The sequence below is a fragment of the Tasmannia lanceolata genome, unplaced genomic scaffold, assembly GCF_043159265.1.
Source record: "Tasmannia lanceolata isolate RefF3 unplaced genomic scaffold, GAP_Taslan_0.1 ptg000020l, whole genome shotgun sequence".
Taxonomy (NCBI): Eukaryota; Viridiplantae; Streptophyta; class Magnoliopsida; order Canellales; family Winteraceae; genus Tasmannia; species Tasmannia lanceolata.
The window spans coordinates 7,594,722-7,608,906 of NW_027518697.1; the positions used below are offsets into that span (position 1 = coordinate 7,594,722).

A 14,185-nucleotide genomic window follows, 5' to 3' on the forward strand; every position below is an offset into this window, starting at 1 on the left:
TGTCTGACATGTTGATTAAAATACTTCAAAATTGGAACAACAACACGTAAAAAGGGCATACTCTCCATCAAGTTGTGAAATGAGAGCTTCAAAAGTTGCTCGTCTTCGGGGATCCTTTTTAGCATGTCTTCCAGCAATAGCATCAATTTCATCCACAAACACAAATGAAGGAGCCTGCAAAGTGAATATATGCATAATTTTTAATAATAATGAAAAGAACTGAAATGGCAAAACTGTGCATACCTTCCTACAAGTGGTTGCATCAACAACTAAACCATGGAATAAGCAGTGGAACTTCCAAATTTGAATATATATATATATATATATATATATATATATATATATATAGAGGAAAAGGATTGTACGCTCGAGTGTACCTAACCTTAGGTACGCTCGAGTGCCAAATCTCATGGGTCCCACATTTTTTGTGGTCATCTAAACCATTCATTTGCAAGGCCCCGTCATAGATAGGGTGTGTACCAAAAATCAGCTCCATTGAATCATCCTAACCCCTCCAAAACTGAAGGGCAAAATGGGCAGATTTGTGGACAAACACTATCTGTCCATTTTAACCTCAACAAATGGATGGGTTAGGATGATCCTATGAAGCTGATTTTTGGTACACACCCTATCTATGATGGGGCCTTGCAAATGAATGGTTTATATATATATATATATATATATATATATATATATATATATATATATATATATATATATATATATATATATGTGAGGAAAAGGATTGTACGCTCGAGTGTACCTAACCTTAGGTACGCTCGAGTGCCAAATCACTTGGGTCCCACATTTTTTGTGGTCATCTATATATATATATATATATATATATATATATATATATATATATATATATATATAGAGAGAGAGAGAGAGAGAGAGAGAGAGAGAGAGAAAAGTGTAGCTACACATATGTGTAGCTAACTTAGCTACACCGACGGCTTAAACTACAGTGGGCCCCACATTGTTTGGGTGATGCAAACCATTCATTTGATGGGCCCTCACATAGATAGGGTGTTCCCAAAAAATTAGCTCCATAGGATCATCCCAACCCTACGATTTGTAGAGGCAAAAATGGACATGTAAAAACCTTCACAAATCTGTCCATTTTTGCCTCCACAGTTTGAAGGGTTGGGATCATCCAATGGAGCTGATTTTTTGGGCACACCCTATCAATGTGAGGGCCTATCAAATGAACGGTTTGGATCACCCAAACAATGTAGGCCCACTGTATTTTAAGCCGTTGGTGTCGCTAAGTTAGCTACACATATGTGTAGCTTCACTTAACTCATATATATATATATATATATATATATATATATATATATATATATTCCGACACGCATGCACACACGCACTAGAATATTCAGAAATGAACCATCAGTGCCTATATCGGCCATTGCCAGGGGCATGGTATTCCTTACTATTTATTAAAAACAGAGAGCCAAATAAAGTTATCAAGGTGCATTACCCGCAAGGTTTGAAGAGAACAACCACTAAAAGATGACTGATTTACAAGTGCCTACAATTTTATTTTATTTTTGAATGGCGAGAGCCTATAATTATTAAAACAACTTCAAACAATCACCAAAAAAGTACTCATAAATCAGATAATAGTCATATGTATATATAGTCAAGAATTTAGGTGTGGTTGTACGATTGCCGACGTCAATCGCACGGCCCTAAGATTGGAGGTTAAACGCTCATAGAAAGGGGAGTAGGAGTCCTCTAGATCATGAAGCTTTGATACCAAGTTGTGAATTAGCCATGTAAACAAATGAAAAAGGGAAAGAATAGAAGTAGAGAGAGAGAGAGAGAGAGAGAGAGGAGATGAGAGGGAGTTTGTGGGTTTCAAAGCCAAAAACCATACGATCCCTTGTGTTCGCACCCATGCACACACTAGCATTCAGTGGAAAGTTAGGTAGAAATCTTGCAAAAGCACGGAAACGTATACAAACATATGCAAAAGATGAAAATTTTAAGATGAAACTTTAGGAAGTGCTAGAATAAGCACAAGAAATCATCACATAAGTAAGAAAGCCATCCATAATGGCTTAATATATCGAAAATCCAGTTACATGTGTTGTCATGCATGTTTAGAACAGTAAAGTCAATAAAGAAGTACAATGTAATGAAATATAAGAAAGTACAACGGCATGTCTCCCCTCTAAGGACCCCAACTCTATGTCAATACCACATAGAGTTACAAGGTAATATTGGTCTCATGCCAATCTAACATACCATGCATAAGATACGGTTACTTTTTTGCGCAGTTTAATGATGTTTCCTATCTACATTAATGAAATGAAATGCAAATCAAAACATCTATACATTTTTTCTGTCATTCCAACTGTCTGTTTCGGTCGAATTTCGAGAATTTAGATGGAAATTTTGGGGAAATAATGACGTGGAAGGAATTCATGTAGATTTCATTTCGGTGGGGATGGAAATGGAAACATTTTGATCATTTCGGAGAAATTTAAAACCATGTCTCAAACTACAAGCTAAAATTTAAAAGCAATTTTGATTCATTCTCTTTCATTTCATAAAACAGAATCCAGAGAATTGGGAATGTAAACTAAAACTTCCAGCATTCAATGGACTAAAACATACGAACATGAGTAATTAAACACAAACACTAGCAAAGATTAAATCATAGCATTGAATTAGACATGTAAAAGTGATGAATGCACCAGAAGGTTAGTAGTTAACATGCCTAATCTTTCCAGAAAAGTGTAGATTTTAATTTTTCAGAGAATTCATATAACAAATTTAAAATCCTCAAAATAAATTATATTTTAACGAAATGTAAAATCCCAATACAAAATAAAAGATTAAATTCCTACATTTCTCCTAGCAACAGAAAATATTTCATTGATCCTTGCAGCTCCACTTTTCTCACTATCAGTGAACTCGGCACCGGAAGCAAAGACAAAAGGCATCCCACTTTCCTTAGCAAGAGTTCGCGCAAATAGTGTTTTGCCTGTTCCCGGTGGCCCAGAGAGAAGAACACCCTGTCGTCCAAGAAAACACCGACAACTCATGTTATAGACATATACAGAAAGAACAAAACATAGATATATATTTAATGCATCTCCTTATGTGCATGTATGTGACTGTGTATAGACAATGTAAATACAACTTAGATACAAATATACTGGTAGAAAGGTTAAGTACCCGAACAAATTGGACTTGCTTTTCATAATATTGCATGGGGTTTCCCATATAAATCATCAGCTCATCCAGAAGATCCCAAACATCACCTCCTAGTATGACTTCTTTATACATTGATTTTGTATCATCAGAAACTCCCACTGGCTGTATAAGTACAAATAAAAATGTGTGAATGAGCAACACATCATTTTAAAAACTAAAATAATATCCCGTGCCTGATAAGACCAAATTGGGTTGACTGTGCAAATTATGAAGTCTTACCAGTATAAAGTTTTCTGCATAAGCCATATCAAAAAGTTGGTTATATTTTTTATATAAATAGCGGTGAGACGTGATGTGTAAAAGCATCACGGATTCCCTAATAAGCCATAAAAGCAATATTCCAGGAGCTAATGCAACCACCACTTTGAGAAAGTAATGTATCTGTCGTTTCTGAAGGAGGTCCACCTCAACCCCAGAAGTGTTGATAATCTCAAACAAGTAAGGATCAAGAGGAATATCAACCTAAAAAAGACAAGTAGCTTCAGGCATTAATAGAGGCAGAACATGCCACAAAGTAATAGCATGAAATGTGTGGATATCAAACTTACAACATATTCTAAAGGGAAGCCTTCTTTCATTGTTATATACAATTTCTTCAAGTCTTCTGAAAAGACAACAGCTGCAACCTGTTCAAAGAAGAAACAATGGAAATAAGAATTGTTCGAATGTGTAGCCCTTGGTTGTAGCATAATGTACAAGAATATTCAAAGGATGCTTGGTCAAGAAAGAATGTGCCCAGAAGCGTACAGATACATGCATGTGCAGACTCACAAATGCATAGCATTGTTCACAACTTCAAATAAATATTGAGATCAAATTTCCAACTCAAAAATATAAATATATTGATTCTTGTGTTCAGCATAATGTACAAGAATATGCAAAGGATGCACGGTCAAGATAGAATGTGCCCAGACGCGTACAGATACATGCATGCACAGACTCAATAAATGTATAGCATTGTTCACATAAATATTTATTGAGATCAAATTGCCAACTCAAAAATCTAAATATATTGATTCGTGTGGTCCATCTGCATAAATTTTGATAGTTTAAGTACATACAGTGCAAATATGCATAAAACCAAGCAAGGCTCTTTCAAAAAATTAAAAAAATATTTATATTGTATACATATTTTGTAGATGTAAGACATGGATGCACACATGCACCATTTCAAACTATACATATGTATTTGTATGTTTATATGTATATATAGACATGAAAATTCTAATTACTCATGTATATATACAGATGTGCGCATGTAAATATGTAGCAAGTGTGTGTGTGTGTGTGTGTGTGTGTGTTTGTGTTTGTATACTGTGGAAATCCAAGTTTACTTTCTTTTTTTTCTTTTTTTTTATTTGTGAAATCCAAGTTCACTTGGTACACACACATATATTGTAGTATGTTTATATGTATATAGAGACATGAAAATTATAAATATATATATATATATATATATATATATGAGAAAACGGTTCCTACACATATGTGTAGAGAGTTCTCTACACACTAGCTTAAAATACAGTGGGGGCCCAAATTGTTTGGGTGATCCAAGCCATCCATTTTAAAGGCCCTCACATAGATAGGGTGTCTACAAAAAATCAGATCCATAGGATCATCCCAACCCTACGATTTGTGGAGGTAAAATGGATGTCTTTAAATCTTCACAAATTAGTCCATTTTTTGCCTCCACAGTTCGAATGGTTAGGATGATCCTATGGATCTGATTTTTATTGGACACCCTATCTATGTGAGGGCCTTAAAAATGAATGGTTTGGATCACCCAAACAATGTGGGCCCCCACTGTATTTTAAGCTAGTGTGTAGATAACTTATCTACACATATGTGTAGGAACCGTTTTCTCTCTCTCTCTCTCTCTCTCTCTCTCTCTCTCTCTCTCTCTCTCTCTCTCTCTCTCTATATATATATATATATATATATATATATATATATATATATGTGCATATATACATATTTACGTGTGTATATGTGTGTAGCAAGTACACTTGGATTTATACAGTATAGAGGTGTACTTGCCAAACACATGTATATATAATTATGTGTGCATACCTATAAATGTATAATGGTATATATAAATATACGTGTGTAGCAGATACACATGTTATACATGTGTGTCGCAGATACACGTGTGTGTATAACTCCAAGCTCGCGTGCAATAGACCTAGGCTTCTTATTGTTCACCCAGAAATGAGAAAAAAAATCAAATATAGTTTTTTTTTTTTTGAATGGTGATTCAACTATAGTGTATACTTCATAGCATTCAGATAATTGTCCGATAGCGTTGGAGAACTAGTACATTCAAAAAAAAAAAGTTGGAGAACTAGACACAAATAATGCTAGAGCTAGCAACAAAAGTTTTACAGCATGGGCATGTATATGAAGTAAAAGAAAAAGAAAAAACAAGAAAAAGTTGAAGGAACAAAATCTCACCTCAGAACAATCAAGTTTATGGAGAAAATAAGTGTAAGGCAATTTTGGTCGATAGCGCCACCATCTCTTAGAAATCCACAATGCCCTGCCACCTTGTGTCTCCAATGCTTTTTCCTCCACTTCTTTACGGAGACTCTTCTCAACTTCTTGCATATCAAAATCAACCACATATTTAGCATTTAAAGAGTCCATTTGCTCAACCAGCTTATCCTTTTCCAGAATTTCTTTCCAAATTTGAAGCCTTTCTCGCCATGTTTCTCCACTCTCTGAAACTTCACCTGTCGTACAAGCATGGATGGCATTATGGTAAAACTAAAAACATGAGGCAAATTCCAATGGTCGTACAAGAGAATAAACAAAGCATGAATTCAGAAAGATAACAAATCAGTAATTTTCTACATAGGAGGAACTCCATGAATGCAGGATCACAGGAGAACCCTAATCATGTGATGTGTAACATACAAAAAATTATATAAACATTCTATTTACATATTCCATGATGTTGAGATAGCATGATAAATATTTAAGAACCATGGCTGTTAAATATTATTTTACTTATTTTTCACACTCACTTCCACGTGACATTCAGTTGTATAGCATTCCTTTGCTCATAACCGCCACAGACTGAGGACATTACATTGAGTTAGATGTGTGGTTAATTAAAGATAATTGTTTGTTGCAAAGGTGCCCATGTTCAAAGTTACTTAGAACCAAAGGATACGTGTTTTGTCTAGGTTGTAGGATGGTCACTTACGGAATTTAAAAAGCACCTTTATGGACATTAATTATGTATTGGGTTTGGGTGAAACCCTAATAATAAAGAGGCAAATAACATCTTTCTTGGACATTTTTATGGGACATCACTTGTTGTGCAGATGACTTGAATTCTTGCACATATTAGGGTTACGGGATGTAAGGTTTTAGTGTGTTTCTTGGCCAAGAGTAAAGAAAAGCGAATTTTGTAACCCTAACCTAAATAGTGAAACTCTCTTCTCCCGCAGATGTAGGCACACTATCGAACCCCGTAAATCTTGTGTTCTTACTTTTTTTTGTTTTGTACTTCTAGTATCCCATCCTTTTGTTAGTTGCACATCATGTTTGATCCTGTTTTAAGAGGATAAAGAACCCTCGATTTTCAACATCACACAATGTTGATCTGTTGATCTTCCAGGCATTATCTTCTGTGAACTTTTAAAGTTGTTTGTTGATCTTCTATTTTTTGGTTGTTTGGTCCTTCCAAATCTTTTGGGAAGATTGTACCATGTCGTTGTCGCCCCTACTTCCTAACTCCTCTTGCTCCCATCATTACCATGACTACACTAAATACAGCTTTGAATTAACCAATTTTTACAATTTGTATTTTTTTCCTTGCTAAAATTTTATATACGGCACTAAGTGGAAATTGATAAGCAATTTCAATGCTGATTAAATATAATGATTTTTTTAATTATCTTGATTTTGTGTAAAATATAAATGATTTTGAGCCTGCTGTAGATCCCCTCCAGAATGACCATCACCCATGGCCATTTGAGCCCACTACAGTAGAAAGGCGTAGTAGTAAGAGTAGCAATGGTCTTCAGAAGAACCAATGTCTGAAGACTGGTGATAAGCTACAGACCCCACTTCAAGATCAATGAACGGTCTAGAAGCAAAATCAGTGGGCCACAAGGTGGGTTCCCAGAAAGAGAGCACCAGATAGGGCTCCCAGAAGATGACATGGCGTGAAAGAGCAGCCCCTCAAACGGTCCAGCCAGGAACGAAAACTAGCATTGAGACAGAAGTGGGAAGATTGAGGCATGAAAACCAAGTCATTCATTTAAAAAATGGGGCAAAAAGGTACTGCAAGGTAGGAACACCTGTACAAGGGGGGATGGCCAGCAAGGAAGACAGGGAAAAACAGTAAAGGAGGCAAATAAAAGTGGACATGTGTCAGTTGGGAGAGGGGGGCACATAGCAGCAACTAAAAGGACACAGGCATAATATATGGGAGAGCAAATGTCCTTGCACAAAGAAATTCAAAAGCTCAAGAAGGTGGGGAAGAAGAGAAGAGTGGCGGGTAGTTCGGAGGAAGAACCGAAAGAAATACCCCCACACCTGTGGAACAAAGTTCAGAAGAGTTCAAAATCATTCATTTATAAGTCATTCATTTACACAACCTTTTATGTTGCATCATAAAGTTTACACTGCTATAGAAACCTCTGAAAATCACCAGAAGAATTCAAAGTCAATAAGGCTTCTTAAGAAATTCTTGAAAGTTTATGCACAATGATCACGTGAGGAACCAATGCCCAAAGTAGCCTGTATAAAAATATGCAACTCATCAAAAAAATTAAAACCAGCCCTTAAATCAAACCACATTATTTATTTATTTTCTGTACGTAAATATCATCAACGGCTACAAGAGTCCAAACAAAATGAACAAAAACCAACCTGTGATACCCAAGTCTCCCTTCAACTCTTTTTTCTGTTCCGGACTTAATCCTGTATCACTATCAATGATTTTTGTTACATTTTCCTGAGCCGGCTCGGAATCATCATCCCATGCATCTTCCCCAACATAAGAGTTGTCATGAATAAGTGCCCCATCAGGGCCTTCAATCAACTTTTTAATTTTCAGGCCCTTAGGCATTGTTTTCCTCCATATGCTCTTCTTAAACCTAGAGCAAGAATGAAAATCAAGCATATAATTGTCATCCCTTGTTGTCCAAATCCTAACGGTATGAATATAGAATACATGATGATATCCAGTTTGGAAACAACATAATTTTCAAACATTTGAAACAATACCTATAAACACTTATTTCACCCACAAAAAGTGAATGACTTGCAAATTCACCAGTGATTCCTATAAGATGAAAGTACTATAAGCTCTTTATACATAGAACAAAATTGTGAAAGGATCAACTTAGCATACGTTGATTAACAGAGAAACATTAGGAAAGACTGAAAAACAAAAGAACAAGTTAATGCTATTAAAAATGACAGATAAACCCAATATTCGCTCAAGCATTCTACAATGTACTGAGTAATGACTAGCCTGTTACTTGTGTTGTGTGGTTGCAACTATTACAGCAATGCGCAAGCACACCGCACACGCACATGCAGAGATACGCACAAAGGAAACAGAAAAAAGAAAAAAAACATTACTTCAGTTGCCAGGGTTTTGATTTAACTGGCACAAAATTTATTAGTCTTTACTCACAAATATTCTCCTGTATCAGGTCATTTAGGATATTTTTAGCGGGCACAATGTTTGATTATCTGCTCTTTAAATTAGTGTCAATGATAACCATTCCTATATTTGAGATGGAAGTTACAAAAATATTAATTGATTGATTGATGAAAAAAAAATGGGGAGAACCTAAAGCTGGAAAGCACCCATGAGGCAGACAATTGCAGCTAAGGATACGCATATCCACAGTAGAATTCTTAAAAATGCCGGACAGAGGGCAGTTGGTCCAATTAATTAGATAATTATGTATTAACGAAATGGGTATTGTGGACCCCGATCCTGAGGACGGTGCCGAGGGACGCGAGATCCCTCCTGCAATCCTCTAAGATCTCCACAATGTGAAGGAGAGCTCTACCAGGGAACTCTCGAAACGGATGCCACCCTCACAGCATAGCATGAGTGGCGACATAAAAAGAAAGATACATCCTGATCCGGAGCCAGAGCTCGAAACCAAGATATATCTGAAAATATAACTCAGAGTCGCCATCCATGGACACGCCATGGAACCAAAACAAATGCTCTGTTTGCAATGGATAACCAGAGATACAGAAGGTCCGTGCCTGATGACGAATGGAGAAGGTCCGAAGAGCGCCCCCAATTCGCCCGAGTGCGAACACTTGGTCTCTTATGCCATTTATCATTAACCTCGAAGAGTTTTGGGCGAAAATCATATGAAATGGGAACACACATCTCCGAGAAAACGTCTATCTAATCATGCATGTCTCAGAGATGAAAATAAGCACACACAAAAGAACCGAAATAAATGTCACCTAATGACAACTAGGTTATGAGTGACAGGCCTAACAGGTGTCTAAGTTCTGGTGGACGAACGCATGCATGCTACAGCTAAAGGTATAGGGTCTGCACAAGAAAGTAAGAAAACACAACAAAATACACAATATAACAACACAACAAATCCTAAGACTCTAAATTATTAGCCCGAGTCCTCGGATGGTCTGATATTCATCCAAAGAAGCCTACGTATCCCCGCCTCCACGAGAATCAAGGCAACGTAGTTCTTCGCGCCTATTCTAAACTAGGATGCCTGAGACACCTAGACCTCTATCCTAAACTCGATCTAAAAGACCGGACCAATTATTAAAGTTTATTGTACGATTATTTAAATTCCAGTGAATTGTGAATTTTAGGACACCCTATATGCCCTAACTAAATGCAGGTTAGCCCTAAGCTAATGCAGGTGGTTCCTACAACCTATGTGTAACTAGGCTGTGTGCCCTAAGGAAAACAATAGGATTGCTAACGTATCCAAGACCTAGTCATCAGTCGGCGATGTGAATCGCCAACTAACCGGACGGAGGCACTCCTAGCTAGGACAAACCCCTAACTCTAAAACAAACACAAACAAGCACACAACAAATCAAAGACGAACTCCTAACTCTAAAACTCTCTATCTAGGACAAACTCCTAACTCTAGAGAAAGATTTTTGTTAAAAACAAGGTTTTAAAGTTGAAGGGTTAAAGCATTTTTATTTACAAAGTTTGGCTGGACTTGGGATGAAGATCCCGAGCTGCACTACGTACCTCGTGAGAGAGGATCAAGCCAACGTAGTTCGAAAATCGAACTCGCCTAATACGCTTCTAAAAGAAACACTCAACACTTAAGATTTTTTAAGGTTTTTTATATTTTCAAATGTTTTTGATATTTTTAAAGTTTTCAAATGTTTTTGAGATTTAAATTTCTAATGTTTTTGGATTTTGAAGCTTTTCCAATGCTCAAGACCTTTAAATGTTTTCAATCTTAAAGGGAACACGCAAGTAATACCACAAACTAGGGCAAAGCCCTAAAGCAAAAGGGGAAACCCCGGATAAGCAACTAGCGTCTCAAAGAGACAAACCACAACACGTAAAGAAGTGTCCCAAGAACAGAGAAAACAATCTAAGATCCCAAGCAGGGAAGGCTCTATATGACTGAGTTAGTCTCAAACAAGGATGAATGACAACAAATCTAAAGGCGAACTACTAACTAACACACTAAAAAAAAAAAAGCACAAATGAGTCAGAGACTCACTAAAAACACTACCAAGAAAAGGGGTAAAAATGAGTCAAAGACTCGCCAGGAGGAAGGGTTATTCTAACATGAGGCTAGGTAAGCCTCCTAAAGGAGAAACTCTCTACAGGAGACAAGGCTTGTCTCCGAGACACAAATGACGTAAAAAGGAATAAGAGACCCTGTGCATATTTGGCAAAGGTAAAACACCCAACCGGGCCGGACAGCTACCTAGCCCTAGGGTGCAACAAATGTGCGACCCAATACCCATAAGGGTAGGGGTATGAAGCCAAGCCGAGTAGGATGTTCTCCCAAAACCAAACGGCGCACAAAGATGAGGTTTAGCAAGAGAATGAGACCGGGCGGGTCTAAAAGGAATAAGAGACCTTGTGCATATTTGGCAAAGGTGAAACACCCAGCCGGGCCGGACAGCTACCTAGCCGTAGGGTGCAACAAATGTGCAACCCAATACCCATAAGGGTAGGGGTATGCTGCCAAGCCGAGTAGGGTGTTCTCCCAAAACCAAACGACACACAAAGAGGAGGTTAAGCAAGAGAATGAGACTGGACAAGTCTCCTATATACAAAGGAGGGGTATGCTACTTGGACTGAGCAAGTCCCCTAAGGATGGGCTTGGGCTAGCGCCTTCATCGCCCTCGCAATGAGAGGGGATTCTAGTATCTAAAGAAATTTAACAGAAATCTATAAGACTGTGTTAGTCTAACCAAAGAGAGAGGAAAAAGGATACCAGATAATCTCAAATTTTCAATCAATTATTATAAAAATGAAACAAGTATTAAGCAAAGAAGAATTTTCAATTAAAAAATACACAACCTATAACAATCATAAAATGATAAATAACATAAATTAGTCCAGACCAGCCGCTGGATAGCCTAATAAAGCAAAAACAATATCAAACACTTCAATGCCCAACCACAAACACCACCCCAATATGGGGATGAAATCAGATGATGCTAAAGTAATCATCTGATATCATAATACACAAGATAATATTTCTAATCCCGCCTTGAAATCAGACAGTACTCATGTCGATAATATCGAATAGAGTAGTCATCTGATCTCCTTCTTTCCTAAAATAATTTATTTAAATAAAATTAAACAAATATGATAAGCTTCAAGATAATCTCACCTGAACAGTCCATTCATTATTGTCTTCAGAACTTAACTCAATGCTTGAGATAAGAAGAGATGTAACAATTGTGACACCATACGAAACATGTAACAAGTAAGAACTTCATCTTTAAGTAAGTGAAAGAGAATAACAAATAATAACTTCCTACAAGCTACTTCCAAACAAAAGAAATGACAGGGAAAAGAGATCTGTCTCACTTCAATTAGATTGATCGACACAAGAGCAGTAGCCACAGTCGTGCACAATATTTCTTATTCTAAAGCTTCTCTAACATTTAAACATGAGATTCACAAAGAATTTCAGCCCATTTTTCTGAAAACATAACTACATAATTAAGGGCAGTAGGACATTTTATTTTAAAATTCAGAGAATCAAGTGAATAGCATCCATACCAACCAAAAGAACTCCAACTGAACCTGATAGAGTCATTCTTATCTAGAAATTAATACACATCAAGGGATCATGAATAACAATACAGGGTATGCTTATCTCATTTTTCTTCATTCAAACCAAGAAAAAAAATAAAATAAATACTTCCACCAACAGTTGATGTTCCCTTAACCGTAAGAAATAATATTCAAACCACATACTCAGACACATCAACGAGAAAAACTCAGTTAACAATGATGAAGGGGCAATCAACAAGAAATATTAGCATATTCAAATCCGCGGTTGAGTGAGGGATACCATGAAACAGGCCTCTTGAATTAAACTTGTTACCATCAAGACATTTACCAATCATCATCATTAGAATACTCGAGGGTTAACATCCATTTTCAAACTACAACCAACTACAATTAACAAAAAGGCCCAGAACATAATATAGCATTCAAACAAGATGAACAGAGTAATTACTCACCTGAATCAGAAAAGGGATGAGCTAGAAAATTGAAGAAGCAAAGCACACCTTGTGAACCAAACAAGCTATCGATTCGACCCTCCTCCCCCCTTCAATAAATGATCGCGATGGCGGCGAAGAGATCAGATCCAAGGCATTTTTCTTTGAATTGGTTAAGGCTCCAAATATCAGGTAAGTGGTGGTTGGATTTGGGTTTCCAGACAGCGGAGGAGCTCGCCTTAGTTGATCGCCCGAACTGGTGGTGATGGCTTCTCTCAGCCGACACTCCCAACCCCGCACAACCCCCCTTTTTTTTTTCTTCTCTACTCCTCCCAATCTCTATGCCCGACCCTCTTCTTCTATTCTTTCTTCCTCCTCTTAAAATCTGCCCAGAGAGTGACACACACACAGAGAGAGAGAGAGAGAGAGGCTTAATAAAATGTAAGGAGTTTGTACTGTTGTTGAAGGTGAGGTGGAGGCCTTGGGGTCTGCAAATGGGTGTGAAAAGGGAGTCGGATTTCGGGGGAATGACCGGAGGTAGTGACCGGAATAGGGTGGAGACAAGAATGAGGGTACGATTGAGATTGATGTGGGTTTGAGATGGTGGGTCGTTGGATTCTGGCAAGGGAACGACCGGAATTAATGGGTTCGAAGGAGGGGATGATTTACAGAGATGGTAATGGTGATGGGTTTAAGTAGGGGTTTAACAGGGGAAATGGGTTTGGGTGGCTCGGCTGGGGGTGGAAAGGGAAAGACGATGGGTTTGGGTGGCTCGGGTTATGGCGGCTTGGCCGTGGGTTTTAGTGGTAGGGGTTAGAGAAGAGGGTTTTGAAGTGGAAGATGGTGGAAATGGAGATGGGGTTTGAGAACATAGGTGTAGAAGATGGCCGGTGGCGGAGGCGAAGATGGGTCGGAGAAAATGGGTTTTGAGATAGGGGTGGTGGTGGTGATTTGCAGAGGTGGGTTTTGATTTGGGTTAGGAGGTAGAATAAAAAGGTGAGGTCTGTTGAGGGTTGGTACCGGAATCCGGTGGTCGGATTCCGGCAGCCGAGGTTGGAAGAGGAGAGGGTGGTGTAGGGGGTTGCAAATTGCAGAGAGGGGGTTCGGTTGGATTCCGGCGAAATTGCCGGAATCTGTGGAGATGGGAAATGGAAGATGGAGATGGGAGAGGGTTTGGAGGGTGGAAGAAGGCTGGAGTGGAGGTATGAGGTGGCTGCAAATCGAAGGTCTGAAGAAGGGGGTTTGCCGGAGGTGGCGGCTGTGGTTGGTGGTG

The 14,185-nt window shown here is 38.0% G+C and overlaps 1 protein-coding gene across 3 annotated transcripts in view; it reads right to left on the reverse strand.

The window, feature by feature from the left end:
• Positions 1-14,185, reverse strand: part of FTSH12 (FTSH protease 12) — a 43,893-nt gene that overhangs the window by 18,089 nt on the left and 11,619 nt on the right. For 2 of the 3 annotated variants that reach the window (XM_077364870.1, XM_077364871.1), the window contains exons 3-9: positions 8,113-8,339; positions 5,683-5,960; positions 3,780-3,857; positions 3,451-3,693; positions 3,193-3,333; positions 2,862-3,029; positions 62-174 (exon numbers count right to left, since the gene is read on the reverse strand). In XM_077364870.1, the coding sequence (XP_077220985.1) occupies positions 62-174; positions 2,862-3,029; positions 3,193-3,333; positions 3,451-3,693; positions 3,780-3,857; positions 5,683-5,960; positions 8,113-8,339 (1,248 nt within the window). Of the gene's footprint in view, positions 1-61; positions 175-2,861; positions 3,030-3,192; positions 3,334-3,450; positions 3,694-3,779; positions 3,858-5,682; positions 5,961-8,112; positions 8,340-8,469; positions 8,528-12,071; positions 12,100-14,185 lie in introns of those variants that run through there. The other variant, XM_077364872.1, reaches the window with a different exon arrangement.